At 35.4% G+C, this 19,650-nt stretch overlaps 1 protein-coding gene and 1 long non-coding RNA gene across 10 annotated transcripts; both read left to right on the forward strand.

Moving 5' to 3' along the window:
- The first annotated feature begins 9,776 nt into the window (after positions 1-9,776).
- LOC113313680 (SEC12-like protein 2) lies at positions 9,777-14,827 on the forward strand. 9 transcript variants are annotated; one of them, XR_003341986.1, is made up of 13 exons: positions 9,777-10,042; positions 10,192-10,323; positions 10,437-10,469; positions 11,010-11,175; positions 11,295-11,334; positions 11,505-11,596; positions 11,688-11,792; positions 11,892-11,943; positions 12,028-12,839; positions 12,993-13,063; positions 13,606-13,685; positions 14,262-14,373; positions 14,498-14,812. XR_003341986.1 is itself a non-coding variant. In XM_026562475.1 (12 exons), exons 6-11 carry the CDS (start codon positions 11,538-11,540, stop codon positions 13,042-13,044), a joined length of 498 nt encoding a protein of 165 aa, XP_026418260.1. In that variant the 5' UTR covers positions 9,777-10,042; positions 10,192-10,323; positions 10,437-10,469; positions 11,010-11,175; positions 11,295-11,334; positions 11,505-11,537; the 3' UTR covers positions 13,045-13,063; positions 13,606-14,121. The 9 variants fall into 9 exon arrangements, 2 of the variants coding, with proteins under 2 accessions (XP_026418260.1, XP_026418259.1); XR_003341982.1 differs by lacking the exon at positions 14,262-14,373 and having other exon boundaries at positions 11,688-11,784; positions 12,028-12,148; positions 12,723-12,839; positions 12,993-13,685; positions 14,498-14,827; XR_003341983.1 differs by lacking the exon at positions 14,262-14,373.
- A 2,365-nt stretch (positions 14,828-17,192) lies between these two features.
- Positions 17,193-19,309, forward strand: LOC113313287. The gene is made up of 3 exons (XR_003341781.1): positions 17,193-17,453; positions 18,395-18,450; positions 19,025-19,309. It is a non-coding gene; the product is annotated as an uncharacterized LOC113313287 (long non-coding RNA).
- Positions 19,310-19,650: the final 341 nt, after the last annotated feature.

The following is a 19,650-nucleotide window of genomic DNA, read 5'->3' on the forward strand; positions in this document are numbered from 1 at the left end:
GTCCTAATACGATAGTTACTCGATTTTCAAATTGAATTCGGACTTCCATAAAATCCAAACACGGTAAGTTAGGTTTTCTTGTTAAGTTTGTAATTTTTAAACCAATCATAGGTTGCCAAGAATCCACCTAAATATTGTCACGTCATGAATTCCAAATGGAATTTGGTTTCCTATTCTTTTTAAACCATCATACGTTTCCAAGTGCCCTCACCAAGACGCTCGTTTTACAAAACTCGAAAATGACCTACTTCGACCAATAGAAAGCGAGAATTTTCTTACCATTCATGGAAACTTTATTTGTCTAGGTCTTTAAGTCTTTATTATTTATATTATATTCATATAGTCAGTATTTCATCTAAAGTAGTACAAATAGTAGTACAAATACTGAATCTTGATAATTCTATGTAACCATTGCTTCCGTAAGGACCCAACTTACAGTAGGTATAGCTTCCAAGTTTGTGTAGCATTATCTAGACTGTGATATTTGTTGGAAAACGATTAATAAAAAAATAATTTTTTAAAGTTTTAATAAAACATTATAATTTATTGTTTTCTTTTGTGAATGAAACTTTTTAGTCCCACATTGTGGAGTTTCCAATTTTTAGTAGTTTTAAGAAACTATATAAACCTTTTAGTCCCACATCGGGGAGTTTTCTTCTTAAGTTGTATTTGTCAATTATATAAACAAATTCACTACTTTTGTAAAATCTATGGGAAAGGGGTTGCTCTATATTTAGAGGGACCCCCAAGGGAAAAAAATATTTTATATTGTTTTCTCAAGCGTTCGAGATTTTCCTTTATGGTTTTTTCGGAGTTGCCAAGCTCAAGTTGAGCATCTACTACATATGCTAGTAGTAGGTGTATTAGGGTGTTTTATCCTGGAAATATCCGTCCTGTGAGGGCTATAGCATCGCTCTTGAGTGTATCTGGGCGCTAATGTCTTAATGGCAACGTGTTGAACACGTGACTCACTCTGTTTTTCCAAAGTTTTGCCTTGTTGCTGTTGCGGAGATATGGGGAGCTCATTCGTTTCATCAAATCGATCACTTCCATTATAAAGGAGCTAAGTATCAATAACTTTTGTTTATTTGATTTTTCCTTGTTTTTGATTATTTCACCCAACAATCTTAAGACATTAGTATTTCTAATAATAAAAAATGGTTGGTTGGTTTGTGAATCATGGATGTTAATTGTGGAGTGAAAAACAAAAACGAATTTTTGGTCAGCTGTAGAGTTTCTAGTTTATCTCTTAACCTAGAAGGAATTTCGATGAACCCTTTTGACACGACGTAGTAGACATCCTGATAGTTACCCACGTAAAATTTCAGAAATTTTGGAGTTGTAAAAGTATTTTTTGATATTTTACAAAACTGAGAAACGTTCCTGAAAAATTCTGACGGGCAGAATTTTGTTGTTAACTAAAGTAGTTTTTATGGGGTAACCATGAGTTTTTCGATATGCTGGTTTAAACGAAGTTTATAAATCTAGATATTATCTTCAAAACTCATATTTTATATGAACTAAGGTTTGTGAGATATGGTGTATTAGGTGATTGGGAAGTTACCGTGTCCGTGGTCAGAGTATAAACGAAGTTTGTGACATGAAATTGAAAAGGAACATGGCTACCAGGCGCATGTGGATGAACACAAGTCTTCCAAAGCTGACAAAGGCGAGAACATCAAACACAACTCTAAGCATAGTCTTCATAATAAAGGTATGTTTCGTAAAACTGAATCCAGCATTACTTTAATTAAGGGTGATTGTTATGTTTGTAAAATTCCTGGCCATACGGCAGTAAAGTGTAGACAACATAAAACCTTAATAAGTAGAAAGTTAATGCTAATTTAGTTGAAACAAATTAGAACAAGTTCATTGACATGATGTCGGAAGTTATTTTAATAACCAAAGTGAGAGACTGGTGGGTGGACTCTGGAGCCACTAAGTATGTTTGTTGAAACAGAGACATGTTCACCTCTTATCAGAGGATAAGGGATGTCGAGAAACTCTATATGAGTAACTCATCTGCGACAGAGGTTGCATAAAAGGGAAAGGTCAAGCATAAGCTCATATCTGTAATATTCTCACACTGAATGAAGTTTTCATGTTCCAAGCATATGAAAGAATCTTGTATCTTGTTCTCTTGAAGATGGTAAAAGATTGAAGATCTTAATTAAATGTGGAAAACTTGTTATAACTAAGGGTATTGATTTTTTAGGCAACAGTTATAGGACTTAGGGTCTATATAAGTTTGAAGGAAAATCTGATGAAGTGAACATAGTTGATTCTTATGCTTTCTTTTGTGTGTCTTTGAATGTTTTGCATGGTAGACTTGGAACCGTAAAATTATAAGTCAATGCATAAACTGCCTAGCATAGGCTTCGTACCCAAATTTAGTTTGGATCTTGAACACAACAGTGAAATGAATATGCTATAAAATATTTTAGCACAAATGTTCATAGTAATTCTAATCCCTTAGAATTAATTCAGTTAGGCCTAGTTGACATGAGTTCAACCCAAAACCACTATGGTAAAAGATGGTTTATAACTTCCGTAGATAATTGTACGAGGTACTATCTTGTATACTTGCTTAAGGATAAGGATGATGCCTTAGAAGCCTTAAGATGTATAAACTTGAAGTTGAAAACCAATTAGAAGCCTTGAACATATTAATTGTATCCTTAAGGAAATAATAATTGCCATGTTGATTAGTTCAGGATTACCTGCGGTCTTGTGGGAGGAAGCAGTTCTCTTAACTAGTATATCCTGAATGTAGTACCCTTAAGGATCAGATGAAACTCCATATGATTTATGGAAAGGTAGATGACCTTCTTATGAATATGTCAAAGTGTGGGGGTGTTTGACTAAGATTGTCATTCCTCTTCCTAGAAGAACTAGATAGAAACCAAAAATGTTGATTGTGTCTTCATATAAGGTATGATGAGTATACTTCTACATATAGATTTTTGGTTGTGTGTTCTGATTTTTCATACTTTGGTGTGATTTTTCTGGCTTTGTTGTGAATACTATTACATAATCTAGGTATGCTGAGTTCTTTGAACATGTTTATTCTTAAACATGTACCTCATTAGAGATGTGTTGTTGATCCCCTAGATTTATTTTCAAATAGTCAGAACTTATCTTAAAGGAAGATGAAGTTAAGGTTGAGCCTAAGAGAAGCAAAACAATTAGACTTAAGACTTCTTATGAAGCCGACTTCATAACATGCCTAGCGTAGTCTAATCCCTGGACTTGTAAAGAAGCCTTGATATCTACTGAAACCCCATTCTGGTAAGAAGCTTCATTTATTGAAATGGACTCAGTCCGTCGGAACCTGACTTGGGAGGTTTATAGTTTACCTCCAGAGAGTAAGACCATGAGAAGTAAATGAGTCTTTAAGAGCAAACATTAGGTATATGGAACTGTAGAAAAATATTAGGCTAAGTTGGTAGCTAAAGGCTATAAACTAAAAGAAGGTGTATATTTCCTTGATTCTTATTCACATGTGACGAGATTTACTTACGTTGAGATGCTAATTGTTATTGCTGTCATAAACAAATTAGAGATACATCAGATGGATGTTAAGACAGCTTTTCTAAAATCGTGAATTAGATAAAGAAATTTACATAGACCAACCTGAGGACTTTGTAGTGAAAGGTTATGATGACAAAGTTTGTAAGTTGAACAAAATTTTGTATGGTTTATAAAATAAGCACGTAAACATTTGATCATGTGATAATGTATAGTGGATTTAAGTTAATGAATCTGACAAGTATATTTACAAGTAACTTGTTAAGGATGCTTGTGTGATTGTATGCTTGTATGTTGATGATATGCTTATACTTGATACAAAAATATATGTGATTAATTCCATTAAAAACATGCGCTGAATGAGAACGTTGACTTGAAAGACTTAGGCCCTTTTGACGTAATCTTAGGGATGAGGATTAGAAAATAATCTAACATATGTAGTCTTAGTCATTCTCATTATTTTGAATTTTGCTTAAGAGATACAATCAGTGTGATTGTAAGCCTTCTTGTACTCCGTACGATTATTCTTGTAGACTCAAGAAAAAAGGGTAATGGAGTATCTTAACTTGAATACTCAAGAGTTATAGGATGTCTGATGAATTTAATGAACTGTAAGAGTCCAGACATTGCCTATATTGTGAGTAAGTTAAGTAGATATAATTAGTCCAGAGCAATAGCATTCAGATGCACTGAGTAGAGTATTATGGTACCTACTACTCTATTACCTTTTTTGATTTATCAAAGGTATCTTGCTGTCCTTGAGGGACTTTGTGATGTAAACTGGATAGTTGACTCAGAGGAGTCTAAGTCTACGAGTGGATATGTTTCACTCTAGCATCAGGGTTTGTTTTTGGAAGATTTACAAACAAACATATATGCTCAATTCATTATGGAATCTGAGAGTATTGAGTTAGATAAAGCACGAGAGGGGGCCGATGCCTGCCTGTGTTTTTAGAAGACATTCCTCTCTGGCATAGGCCTGTGCCAGCTATATCTATACATTGTGTTAGCCAAGATATATAGCTAAAGCTGAAAATAACTAATCTCAATCGGCGTTATTTCCATTGATTGGATAAAGTCCAAGGAGAATATCGCGCAATCTTTGACGAAAGGTTTATCCCAAGAGATTTAGAAATGCATCGAGGGGGAAGGGGCTTAAGCTCATAAATTAAACTTCCATGAAGGATACTCAACCTTGCTGACTGGAGATCCCAAGATCAAGGTTTCGAATGAGACAACTAATTTGTGGTGGGTAAAGGTAAACACTATCAGAGAATTTTATTCTTGTCCCTTCCCTATGGTGTAGACGTGATAGTGTGACTGCATGTGAAGGATGACTTTTAAGAAGTCTTAAAGTTCTATAGTTTCAATTTAAGATTGAAGTGGGGTGTAGCAGTAACACTCTTTATGGAAACTCACCTATCTGAATGAGGAAGTGGGCCGCTTCCTATGAGAATATGAGCTTTGATTCTCTAGAGCATTCTGAGAAACAGGATATGTCCAGGGCCAAATTGGACAAAACGGCACGAGCTTGGCAGCAATCTTGGAGATATCACCCGTGGTTGTTATCGAATTACATCAAATGCTAGCAGTTCAAGACATAGTTCACTGTCTCTAGCAAGTAATTCCGGTAATATCTCACTAAGCAAAGGTTCAAGACCTCATGGACACCTCTGCCTAAAATGGTATTTCCTGCGCTTTTTATGTGATTTTCGTTTTGATGGTTTTGGTATTACTGGAACTTAGGACCTAAAGGTCACTAAGGGTTCACTAGTTCATGCTTTTTCACTTTGGTGAAAGATACCTATAGTCTCACCATGTGAGAACTAAAGATGAAAGCTCTCAATACTATTATGATTTATGCAATCCATAGTATGACCCTGGGGTCAACACACTTTTGTGTGAGGGAGAGGACGTAGAAATGACTAGTATGATTTCAACACTTGCACGATCAGTCTGTTTGGATCGTGAGGTTGGGATGTTGATTTACCAAGATCTATCTGTGTTTTCATGTTTTATTGAGTTTTCATTCATGTGGGGGATTGTTGGAAAACGATTAATAAAAAAAAATTTTTTAAAGTTTTAATAAAAATTATAATTTATTGTTTTTTTGTGAATGAAACTTTTTAGTCCCACATCGTGGAGTTTCCAATTTTTAGTAGTTTTAAGAAACTATATAAACCTTTTAGTCCCACATCGGGGAGTTTTTCTTTCTTTAAGTTGTATTTGTCAATTATATAAACAAATTCACTACTTTTGTAAAATCTATGGGAAAGGGGTTGCTCTATATTTAGAGGGACCCCCAAGGGAAAAAAATATTTTATATTGTTTTCTCAAGCGTTCGAGATTTTCCTTTATGGTTTTTTCGGAGTTGCCAAGCTCAAGTTGAGCATCTACTACATATGCTAGTAGTAGGTGTATTAGGGTGTTTTATCCTGGAGATATCCGTCCTGTGAGGGCTATAGCATCACTCTTGAGTGTAGATGGGCGCTAATGTCTTAATGGCAACGTGTTGAACACGTGACTCGCTCTGTTTTTCCAAAGTTTTGCCTTGTTGCTGTTGCGGAGATATGGGGAGATCATTCGTTTCATCAAATCGATCACTTCCATTATAAAGGAGCTAAGTATCAATAACTTTTGCTTATTTGATTTTTCCTTGTTTTTGATTTATTGCACTCAACAATATATACCTTGCGGGTCATGATACGTACCACTATATGTGTTTACTGTTTACTTGGTAAGATTTATCACAAAAAAAAAATCCCTACACCAAATATCCAAAGGATACAACATTTGTAGCACCACCACATGGATCAATTTGGGTAGAGTAACTACATTTCTATTTTACTCTTTAAGACTTGACCCATGAATATTGGTACTGAAATGGACTATGCCAAGGGTTCCGACTCCACAAACTACTGCTAACCAACACTAAACTCGCTCTATATATCCGCCAATACTTAAATTGATTGCTAGCGCAGCAGTTACCATGGATTGTTTGGTACACGTACAGCAGCTAGAGACATAGTGTTCACACACATATTACAACTTTGTTTCACCTATAATATCCTTTAAGCTTTTATCTGGAGGCAACTTCTTACTCTGTCGCTTCTCTCAGTTCTCTTTTGGTGATGGTAAAGCTATCGCCAGCAGTTCCTGTGTTTGAGATGACAAACTGAAAGAAACAGATAAAAGAGCAAACATGTTAAAGTCTGGTAGACAAATCAGAATTCAACTTTGGACATGATATCTGCATGAACCTCCATTTTTAGCCCTCTAAAATATCCAAAATCGGTATGCTTTGATAAACTCCAGACATCCTAAATCTTCCATAGTAACAAACAATCAGAAGTTTATTTTTTTTTGAAACAAAACAATCAGAAGTTCGCAGCTTTTACCTCACATGAGATTACAGAGAAAAATAACGGTGGCTATTTTTTAGATAAATCTTTGCCATGAAACAATTAAAAAAATTTTTGTAAGCATATCAAACAATCAATTGGTACTGCTTTCAATTAAGTATAAAACCAGTTCAACCACATACTTCCATTGCTGGGAACTTTCATAGTAGATATATTGCCTTTCGATCTCCTTTCTTTTCCACCTCCATTAAACTTTGCTTCACTAAATACCCTATCTCTTCTGGGTTTAAATTTCAGGATTTATTATAATTGAGAATTGCATCCTTTATATACATTATAAAATTTCCGTTTTCAGCTAGGTTTTTTTTTAGTTTTGTTTTTCTTCTTCTGGTTTTCCTTTTTTTTTTTCCTAACATAGTCAATGTTTCCTAACATAGTTACATATTTAATTCCAAATTCTCAAGACTTGAATTGTCGCGTATTGAATTCCAAAGTGTCGCCGCTTGAATTCGAATTCCAAGTTATCACGGCTTGTATTTCCAAATTGATATCGGGTTCCTTTATTTTTTTCTTTTCCCTATTTATTCTAACCAATCATACGGTGCCAAGTGTCCTCACCAGAATACTTGTTTCACAAAACTCAAAAAATGCTTATTTCCACCAATAGAAAGCGAGGGTTTCCTCACCGTTCAACGTGGGAGATTTATTTGTATAGGCTTTTAAGTCTTTAGATTTGACCGCACTTTTACTCCGCATCACCCGATTTATTGTCCACGTGTTAGACCCAACGAGGCTACACGTGAGGGGCGTGTTGAGATTATTAGTCTCACATTATCTGGGTTATCTAAGATCCTGCAGTTTATAATCCTTAGGGCCTCTCTACTCATTGTCAATTGGTTTTGAGTTGGATCTCTACCATCAAAAGTTCTCTTGGATTATCACAGATAACAATTGGTTTTGAGTTGAATCCCCATAATCTAACAGGATTCAAGAAATGGACCATCAAAAGTTCTCACAGATAATAGGATTCAAGAAATGCACCATCAAAAGTTCTCACAGATAACAATTGGTTTGGAGTTGAATCCCCATATTCTAACAGGATTCAAGAAATGCACCATCAAAAGTTCTCTTGGATTATCACATCACAGATAACAATTGGTTTTGAGATGGATCCCCATATTCTAACAGGATTCAAGAAATGCACCATCAGAAGTTCTCTTGGATTATCACAGATAACATTGTCGGATTCAAGAAATGCAACATCAAAAGTTCTGTTGGATAAAAAAATTGGTTGGCTCACACTACGGAGCGTATAATTGAGAACCCAGGCTTCTACAAGGGATTTATTGATTTTTCGATCAGCTTCCGCGTAGAAGATCGAAAGAAAAAGCAAAACGTTCTTGTATACAGAGTGAAAGAGAGCCGTACATTCAAACTCATAATCTATAACTAAAGGATTTTGAGATTCATATTGATAGTCTAATAGGAAATCCTACGGGATTAGTTGTTATTCCGAAAAGTCAGAATTAAATTAATGGGATTACTAGTTTTCTCCAATTTTTGAAATAAGAAATTTGATGTTGATAAAATGGTGTAAAACACCAAGGTAACCGTAGTTCTTATATAAAAACACCGACGATAAGTTAGGTCTCACAAGAACACCATATTGCTTAGAAATCATAGAAAACCCCCAAAACATTAAAAAACATGTAAATTACATCCATTTTATTTTTTTCTGAAATACTCAGCCAGCCTTGATAGGTGATTTATATGCACTAGTTTGATATTGAAGTATATTACTTTCTTGTTAGCTTTGATTTTGTTTGTTTTTGAGTTTTTTAGGTGTTTTGGAGCTCGTTACAACATAAATTGAACAAGGAAGTAGAGCATTACAAGTGCATACAGAGCAAGGACCAAGTGAACTCATTAAGATGCATGATTACTCATTAAGATGCATGATTTTTTTCTTACCATATTATAGAGAACTGAAATACGAAGACAACGCAGAAAGAATGAGGTCATTCCGAGTTCGGACGAAATATTTATGGGCAAAACAAGGTTGGAAGATTTGAGTTTACAGAGAGATGTTCGGTTGATAAATCATCACCTCGAGTCAGCCGATCCTGGAGCCTAAAAAATTCATTTTTCGACAAAAAATACAAATTGTACAGGAGGAAGTTCGGCTCACAACTTCCCATCTCATATGAGCTGAACCTGACACCTCATATGGAGCAAAAATAACTTGTCCAGTTCGGCTGGAAAGGTCCATGCACGGTTGAGCCGAACCTGACATCACCTGGGAAAATTTGACATGTTTTGGCTCTGTTTTGAGGGTCCGTAAGGATTCTACCGATCTAATTCCATGAGAACTATATAAGAAGATTTCTAAACACTTTGAGAAATTTATAGAGACATGACACAAGAAGGTGAGTTATGGCTTGGAATTGCGATTGACCGTCACGATTTCTAGGGTTTGATTTACTTGACTTCTTCTATATTATTCATGAATTTTGAGAAATACATGGTGAACTAACACTAGTGGGAAATGTGGTATTCTCAACCCACATCCGCGACTCTCAGCGGCAGTCAATGGACCGTGGACCGGTCAAAACGGTCCTACATTTAATAAAAATGCGGGCCACATCTCAGTGTGTCAAAAAAGGCATTGTATAAGATTATTTATTATTATTTTACTTCTCGTGCTTTGACCCACACTGTGACCGATGACCTTAGTTTTTACCACAGTTAGGATTTCCTGGGCCCCACCCTTTTGATGGTTACGATTAACCGAATTGAAGTGAACGGCTGGATTAAGCTAACCCTATTTATTATTTTCACCACCTCGTGCGTATCTCTTTCCATTTCTTATCTCTTCCCTATCAAAAAAGAAAGAAACTCAGTTCTCTTTCATCCTCTCACAGCTGCACCTCAAATCCTTCTCCAACTCATTTCTCTTAGGGTTTGATAATCATGTCTAATAAAATACCAGAATTTAATTTTCTGTGCTACTAGAAATAGAAGTGAAGGTGGTTAATCAGGAAGTAGGAGAAGACATGGGGTTGAATCTGAACAATCTTAGACTAGTGAATCTCACAGTATTGTTTTGTTGACTAGAGATTCGCAATATCTTGTTTGAAGAAATATGATACAGGGTAACTTTTTTATTTTGGTTTTCTCTTGTAATTTAATTTGGGGATTATGGTTTTGATTTTATAATTTTTAGGGCTCGATTGTTTGGATGAGTTAGAATGTTTTATGTTATTTGTTCTTGATTTGAAATACTTTGCTCTTGCTAAATTAGATTCGAAAGGGTCTTTGTCGATTTTCAGAAATGGAGATTGAAGAATAGTTAATGCTGCAGATGATGAGATTATGGAGGTTGATGACTTTGAATCCCCTGATTAAAGATTAAAGATTAAATCTCTTACTTCTGGTTAGTATTCAGTTTCTCTTCAAAAAAAAAATTTAATTTTGATTTTTTTTTTTATTTTAGGGTTTTTGAGTTTTGTTTCTAATTCGTTTCTGTTTGTGTTTTGTGTGTTGTAGATGTGGAAGAATTTTTCACGCAGTACAATCCTGGTGAGGATATTTCTTCTCCTTTTATCTATATCTCTATTTAAACCATTTTTGTTATTTTGGGTTATTTTTCATGTTTTTTCGGTTTTTCATCAATGTTGGTATGACTAGTAAATCAGGGTTGATTTGAGGGGTTTTTCTGGTTCGGGTTTTTGTTTTCTTGATATTTTGATGTACTGATTTGGACAAATTAGAGGAGTTGATTCGATTTTGATTAAGAATTATAAGTTTTTGAAGAGGATTTTAGTTTGGGGTTCCAAAATGAGTGATTGTATGTTGTGTTAGCCTTAGATAATGGGTTTTGATACTCAAGAATGACCTGTGCATGTGATTTTCGTACTTAAACTCTGGGATTGTTGCTCAAATGGAGTTGTAGTACGTAGTCAAATTCTGGGGTTGATGCTCAAATTGAGTTGTAATTGATTGTGTTAAGCCTTGGTTGCTTAGGGATGATACTGAAAGATGATTTATGTCCCTTTTTCTTAAATATTGCTCTATTTAAGTGTTACACGCATGGTAAAAAACTAATCTTCCTAAATTTAGGATTCATCCGGTGTATGGTTCAGATCCAAACCAGTGGCATGCTGCAATATGTACAGATACAATGGAGCTTATGAAGCCTATGGATATGTTTCAGATGCTCAAGATCCTAACACGTGTTCTTACCAAGGTAACAGTGGTCCTGGATAATCAACATCACCAACAAGAGGTAAGATCTTCTTTCTCTCATTTTTATGATTTTAAGTTTCAACATCTAATTTATCATGCAAACTATAGCCAACTTAATGACTCTCTAACTTAATTTTGTTTTGCTTATTCTTTGGATAGCCAGAATCAATGTTAATTGGTTCTTGCTGTTGGGAGTGAGGTAATATAAATCTCACTAAACAATTATTTTCTTTCTTTTCTTCATGCTCTCTCATTAGTCATTCCCCATATGGCATACGGATTTTTAATAAATGTAAAGTTTGGTAATATTAAACAGGGGTCTTACGATCCAGTTTATATTTTATACAATCCCTTAAAAAAATTGTGCAGGATGGCTACTTGAGAGTCTTCAAGTGGCCTAGCATGGCACTTATTATTGATAAAGCTGATGCTCACCCAACTCTGAAGGATCTGGATTTCAGGTTAACTATTTTTCTTTTATAAGATTGTACGGCATTAAACTATGCTTTATTGCATGTAGAAAATTCCGATATTTATTTTCTTGTCATACAGTCTTGATGGGAGGTTCCTTGTCTCCTTGGGAGGTGGTCCATGTCTGATTTGGGATGTAGAAACAACAACAATTGTAGCTTCTATACTGAGGGAAAATGTGAGAAGGTTTGGAGACCAAAAATGCCTGCTTCCCTTCAGTTGATTTTGTTTTCTTCTCATGAAACTTGAGTTTCACTTTATATATTTGTCATTCACCTCCTACAGAGATCCTTGAATGGTAATGGCAGCCAGATTCTTCACGTTACAACAATGAGAGGTAAAATGTCACCGGATCCAAAAGTTGTTTTTTTATCTTCACTCTGATTTACTTGGCTGATTATTTTTTATATTGTTGGTGTAGATCGTGGAGGCAGTATCGTGTCCTTTGACACATCCTCATGGACGAGAGTGTCATCGAAGCACGTAGTGCCCGACCCTATTTCTGCGTTCAGTGTATCACCTGACGGAGAACTCCTTGCTATGTAAAAGTTTCCTTTTTTTACTGGTTGTCTTTATCCTAAGGTGTCTTTAGTCTCATAACCCTCTTTTTCGACCCCAGATAGAATTGTTGGATGAAAATATTATTTGTTCCTTTTAACACAAGGATCTTGTTTATAGCTTTGTGTCCTGTGCCTGTGTGCGAGAACTGATAGGTGCCGACTGTATTGCCTTTACTCAGAGAAACTCTACTTCTGATAGTTCATTCAGTTACCCTAGTTTCCTGTCCTTAGGTATCTGGTATTTCTTCTAATAATGCTTCAATGAAATATTTGTCTTATTAAACCCATGTCGTATCTTTTGCAAACTAGGATTAAAGTGTCTTCTCTTCTATCAGAAAACCGAAAGAAACTTACATGAAAGTGTTGCATTTTTATGTTTTGCGTATATATCTTATTACCCCTGATGGCTCTACAACATATGGTCAACTGGAGCTCACTTCAGGGATTGAGTTCATTTATTTATGTTATAAAGATATAATTCTACTTTATCACTTGACATTTAATCTAATCAGGAATCTGATTGGCCTTTTTCCTTTTCAAATTGGTAAACATGCAGCGGAACAATCCAAGGAGGTGTATGGCTATACAAATCCATCAATACACGAGTGACATCAATAATTAAGAAATCGAGCCTTGGTCTAGTTACTGCATTGAAATTATCTGAAGATTCTAGGTCAGCATCCTTGCTTCAAATTACCAGTGGTTGTAATTTTAAATTTTTTCTCAGAAACAATGTTGCGCAGCACTTGGCCTTATTATATCCTTCTAGCTGATTTTAAGCTAGTCAAGTAGTGTTGAACATGAAGCATTTGTCATCTAACTGCAGATTGCTGGTCTCTGCATCCATGGACTCCAGTGTTAGGGTGACCAAAGTTTAAGAAGACACGACACTTGAGGGTATGCTTTTTCTTTTATTCTGGTTCATCTAGGATATCAAACTAGGTGATCACCTCATTGAAGATTATATGAACTGATGGATATATTGTTGGATCAAATATGATATCTTGTGGCAGCTTGCAGGCTGTAGCAATCGGCGTGAGAGTTATTCGTTTTATTTATTTATCTAATATTTGCTTATTTGCTTACGTACTAATCAGACTTGTGTGTGTTCAACAGGATTGATGATTCTGGTTTTTGTACTTCAAGGCTTATGGTTTATAATGATGATTGCCATAATTTTTCTTCTGGCATATTACCATTGGAATGACAAACCCCTTCCTTTCACTTATTAGAAAGTTAACCCCTTCCTTCTGAAGTTGGTTTAATATCCAATATAGTGAGAGATACAATCTTCAAATAGGTTACATACAGAATATAGATAGTCTTCGCTGTAGTAAAATTATTAGATTCAAACATATTCGAACGACCTTCAGATAATATTGTTTCAGTGTCGCGCAATACTCAAATTCTTGCATCAGCTAACTTCTAAGCTTTGACAGGTACACCGTAGCTGAGGAGGCACCAAGCTGTCGTTACACGTCCATGGATTGGATGATGAGGAATAAGGATTAAGATTGAGGTATGATATTTAAACTGAAGAATATCTACTTGTTATGTCTCAACTGGCTTATAGCCTAACTACTTCGTAATTGGGACAAAGAGACTGACCTCAGATTGATTTCCCTCCTATATAATGTGTCTCTCTGAAAAATGTAAACCTTAGACATCAGCGGCAAATGGGAAAGATCCACCGTAGGACAACCTGAAATAAATGACGATGAGATCCTTAGTGAGATTCCTCAAGTCCCCCCTTCAGCTTTGTATATATAAGGCAGAGGGAAAAGACCTTGTGTTGTCGGTTATATTGTCATGGGAAAGGAGAAGATTTGTACCGTTAAGGACATTTCTATCCAAATAGAAAATAACTTTTAGACTTTCTTACTGCAGTATCTGTTTGTTACTTCATATGGGAGAAGAGGGGTGATCTTAAGTTAATGAGTGGTCGTTTTTACTCATATCTTTCTGTTTTAGGCAGATATGATCATATAATTATTAGTTTTTCATGGGATGTTTCTTTCCTTTTATCTTAATTTTAATTTTGGTGGGTTTGGTTTGCTTGAGACACACAACTGGTACTCATATCTTTTACAATTAGGTTCAAAGGTCTTGTAGCTGATGACAATTAGGTTCAAAGGTCTTGTAGCTGATGGCAGTAGCTGATGGCAGGAAATAGTATTACCTCCTGAACCTTCGGGACAAGCAGGGAGGTAATACTATTTCCTTAACATCTCAATTTTGTGCTTATGTTAACTCTGTCTCAGTTCACCATTGTGATTAGTTTCCTCTCCAATATTAAAGATAAGTCTTGTTGAAATCATGTGTCGTGCTCAGGGATGTATTATACTTGACAAAGATGGGTTCGCAACAAAGGAACAAACACATCTCTCTGATATTTGTGAGGCGGTTCAGCAGCTCATTGTAAACTAGGGTATTCGGACTTGCACTTGTCTTTAGAAATTGTCTTTAAGAAACATGTGAACCTATCAGCTGACTTGTATTGGTGCAAATTCAGGATTTTTTTTATTAAGTTTTTCTGATTTTGATGCTAAGTGCAGGTTTCATTTCATGGAAATTTTGCAATTTGAACCTGTATGAATTGTAAAATGAATATTGGTTCCTAAATAAATTGCCATTTGAATATATGAATCCAGCTTTCATTTCATTTCATTGTAATTTGAATTTCATTTTAGTCTCAGTCAGACTTGTTTCAGCTCAAACAGATTCAGTGCAGGCAAGTCAGCCAATCTGAATCTATTATTTTTTTTCATATTAATATTTATATCCATGACTGATTGAAGACAGTCATAATTTTTTGACCGTTAACATCGGTCGTTGTTATAAGATTTTCAACGACCCCCAGAGACGCGTCATAGTTGAAAAGACGCTCAAACAACGACCCTTTCTTCGACCGACAAAGCAAGTTATAGATACGATTATGTTCTACTATATATATTGCCAACTATCTAGTTTACAATAACAATGCAATTATTTATGAAAAAGCGGGGATCTAACAACCACACCCAATATTTTGCTTAGCAATCTGTATGGACTAACTTTAATATACTTTCAAGAGAATCAACTAGACAGTCAGACTCAAACTTAAGAAAAGTATATCAAAGAGTTATATCTCAATTTCTCAATTCAATCTACAATCAAACAAATAGGAATTTGTGAGCCCGATTGAATATAAGAAATAACTTGGACAGTATCAAAAACCAATATCCAAGTGTCAATCAATTTAATCAACAACCAAAGGTTGGATTTGTTAGAGCATTGCTCGGTCGAACTCGCATGCGTTGCTATCTCAAGCATGTTTTTCAATGTTAGTGATCAAAATTATAAGTCTTGATTTCTAGCCTACATAGCTGAAGGTCTCGGATTAGGATAAAAAATGTAGTTAATCTCAAGACTCCATGGCAATCATCATGCAAGACGAAGGACTACTCAAGGAACTGGTGGATCTTCATCGACTAAAAGGTATGTGGAGACTTGAACTTATCTGTCACTCAAAAGTCTATCTACTCTATCTCCTACTCTTGAGACAAAAGTCGTGTTGATGTATAGACTTTCATTATACACATTTGCTATTTCGAGCCGAGTTTAACTCGCCTATCTATTTCTCGAAATATGTGTGGTAAGCTTTCGCTTTAGCCAAATTCATCTTTACCTAGTGACGAAAGTCATGTTATGTTTCAATCACTTTGGAAATTGCTCTGACGAAAAATGGTCTGTGAATAACGGTTATATCCGTCCTCTGAGAATGTTTCAATGACTGAAATGAGAGTTTAGATTACACAACCATTGGTAGGATGTAAGCATTGTTGTGGAAACACATATATGTATAAGTCCTTATTCCTTGAACCAAAGTTTGCGAACTTTATTGATCAAGAGAAACTGAATGTGGCGTGATCCAAGTCCGCGAAGTCAGACCGCGAACCGGCGTAAGTTCTCGACCCGAGAATTTCTACTGGAGTTTGTGAACTCCTTCCGTGAGCTTAAGTCCGTGAACCCAGTCCGCGAACTTGAGCAGGTTATATCTAAAACCGGTTGTTCTTGAACTCATGTTTATATAAATTAAGGAATGCTTTTGCAAACCGTGGCTATAAAGTTCATGAACCGATTCGAGTGAATCAAACCGTTTTTGCTTCGATTGCGTCTTGTGTAGTTACATAAGATCTAAGCAATTGAACAACTCTCTAACTAGTTTATTTGAGTCATTTGGACTAGTTATGGTGAAGAAGAATATGGTGGATATGAAAGTAATCATATGGCTAACCATTTGGTTAACTATTGTTGAACCAACAAATGTTAATGTTTGGGAACGGTTCGTAAACCCAAAATTGGACATTTAATTTGTGTGCAACAAGCTAAGCTTTCGATCCAACGGTTGAGAAATATTAGCTTGAATCTAATCAGGTTTTCATCTAACGGTGAATATTGAATGCTTTGTTACCAAGGTAACATTGATTGCAAACCCTGATTTGAAAGACTATATAAGAGAGAACTCTAACGACTGGGAAACCTAATCCCCACACCTTACGTGTGATACTAGTTGCATAGCTAGAGCCGATTCTCCTTTAACCTTTGGTTTCTTCTTCTAAACCAGGTTAACGACTTAAAGACTTCATTGGGATTGTGAAGCCAGACCGATACTACTTTTCTTATAGTTGTGTGATCTGATCTTGCTGTTTTTATCGTTACGAGTACGATTGTAATAATTGTGTAGTAACCCAATAGTTTTCTTTTGGTTATTGTTTTATCAAAGCACAATTAGTTGTAATTGTGTTGTTTATGCTTCTGTTTTACACTAAACCAACCATACGGTTGGGTAAATTTTGTGTAGTACCGTTTTTGTCTGCTATTAGAATGCTAGATGTTTGTTTCTTTTTCTTCTTGTGCGTGTACTCGTAGGTGATAACTTAGCTTGATATTATCTTGGGAATTCTTCAGCCAAATTTTGGGCTTAGTCAGAACTTAAAGACACGTGATGAAGTCTCACCTTAACACCTAGGTTCAAGATGTTAGGGATATGTTTGGAAGAAACGAGAAAAATTGAATAAAACAATCGAACTTGGCCATCTCTTCTCACAACATCTGTAGTAACAGTGAGAGAACTCGAGAGGGATTCAAGTGAATAAAAATCAGGTGAATTTATACTAGATTTCTGAGTTCAATTCAGAGAAAAGAAAGTGATAGTTATGAACTTGTGGATCACTTAGTTCCATGGAGATTTGAAAGTTTTTGGAAAGGGGTTTCTTTTCTTCTCGTCCCGGATTTGAAATTAAAGGTATGAATCAACTCGAATTGCTCTTGTTCAACAAATTCTCTCAATATGATAGTTATCGATTGAATCCTCTACTATGAATTTTATTTTGATCTTGTCAAAACTCAGCATCAACATACTTAGTTTTGTTATAGAATTGATTTCATATTTAGGTATTGACTGAATCATGGTAGGAATGGAACTCGAAATTAAGGACGGGATTTGTGAATTTTTGGGTCTGTAGAACACCAGAACCTTGGGAGATCTTTTGAAAAATATTTTCTTTGTTTTTTGTTTTTATTCTTGTTTCTCAATCTCTGATTACTGGTTCATGAGGAGTAGAACATTGCTAGGGTTTGAAATTAGATTTTCTGAGGTTCATGATACCATAAATTTTAGATTTGATATGAAGACTTGTTGAATTGATACACAACAGCACCTCAGAATTCTTGTGTGAAATCAGATGACATTTCGGCTCGATTTTAGGGCACATTAGATAATGAACTAAAATGAGGTTTCTTTTCATGGAATTCAGTTCTCTGCAAGACATACATATTGTGATATCAACGACCAGCCAGTTCTGTTTCCATCAAGTTTGACGTCTATGCACCTTAGTCTAGTCTGAAATTTGTATTGATAAGTTTTAGATGTCTTTGAACAACTGTTTCAGCGTGGTTCTATGTATCCAGTTCCATTATTACACTTTGAACTATGTCAGTTTCAGTTATGATTGTTTTTATACTTTTGGCATTCATGTCCTTCAACTGTTGAACATATTCACATCTTGAATTAGCCTTAGCTCCATTGTTAATGTTTGAAACCTTCTCTAGGAAATCCATATCAGTATCCTCGTCGAGAGGCAGTGTCTCGTTTCCACTTTATGGCTAGGTCAGGTTGTTATATTTTGTAGGCCAGGTTCAGCGAGGTTGTTCTGTTTCTCTAACTTTAACTTCTGTGTCATTAAGGTGCTCTCCGATTCGATAGGCGGGCTGCGGAGTTGAGGTTTGAGTTGTAAGTTGAGGTGGGGAGTTACATTTGTCTTTTGTAATCATTAATGCTTCTTTACAAAACCATGTTTATGCGTTTAAACAACTCATGCATTGTCGGATTCTAACTTTTGAAAACTCTGTGAATTCTTTTAACTTTTCCTTTACATACAAAGAACCTGAAATATACTTGCTTGTTTATGTGAGTGTATGGGAAATGAGAATTTTCGTCTATGGTATATAGGGTGTGTTCCTTCTTTTATACCTACAGCTTTCGATCTTTTATTGCTTATATAGGTCATCAGTTTGCGAGTTCGGAATTGATTGACATCCATATATACGATTAGGCGTGGATTTGCGAGTTCGGAATTGCACAACCATATTATAAATTGTTTGAAGGAGTAGCAGCTCCATATACATGTTTGTTTCTTTTGTGTGTGTTTGATTGCTTGTAAAGTTTGGAGTGCAGGTTTGCTAGTCTCAGTGAGCTAAATGTGTTAACCGTATTTAGAAAATGTTGCATTGTTTTATGTTCAACTTTAATGTCTACTCTTGAGAAATGTAAGTGCCTACTGAGCTTGTCTGGCTCACTGTTTCCATCTCTTTTAGTGGCAGGAAATATTTGTGCAAGTGGCGAAGAAGCGGGCGAAAGTGATTTTAGGGTATGGGTTGAATAGGTTGCTTCAACTCACGTTCTCGAGAGATTGTTACTGATCTCGTGTTGGTTTGACCTGTCATATATGTATATAACTTGTAAATGGTATGTGTTAATGCTTATAAGTAGTACCCACCCCTGTATTTTGTATGTAATTAGCTATCGCAAACACTCTTTTAAGTGAATGGCTAGAAGTCCTACTGTTGTTTAGTATAATTCTGTGTAGTTTGGTTTTGATCTGTCCACGTTTAAAAAAAAATGAATGTTACATCTCTTGAATTTAGACAGTTCACAATTAACCTTGTTTAGTTGGAGTTAAACAAAATTTAATATTTTAGGCTTGGATTTATGCCTTAGTTATGGTATTTAGAGATTTGGGGCGCTACAAATTGGCTCGAGATTTATATCTCCGATAGGCAAGATAGAAAAGTAATCACAAATATTTCGTCTCATCGTTTGTGATTCCACAATATTTTTTTTCGCTGCGTCGATTAATATTATTGTGAGGTGATTGATAATACTAGGCTGTTCTTCGGGAATATAAATCTGATTTATCAATTGGTTCTTGTTCACCTTGATT

Source organism: Papaver somniferum, chromosome 9 (assembly GCF_003573695.1).
Source record: "Papaver somniferum cultivar HN1 chromosome 9, ASM357369v1, whole genome shotgun sequence".
Lineage (NCBI taxonomy): Eukaryota > Viridiplantae > Streptophyta > Magnoliopsida > Ranunculales > Papaveraceae > Papaver > Papaver somniferum.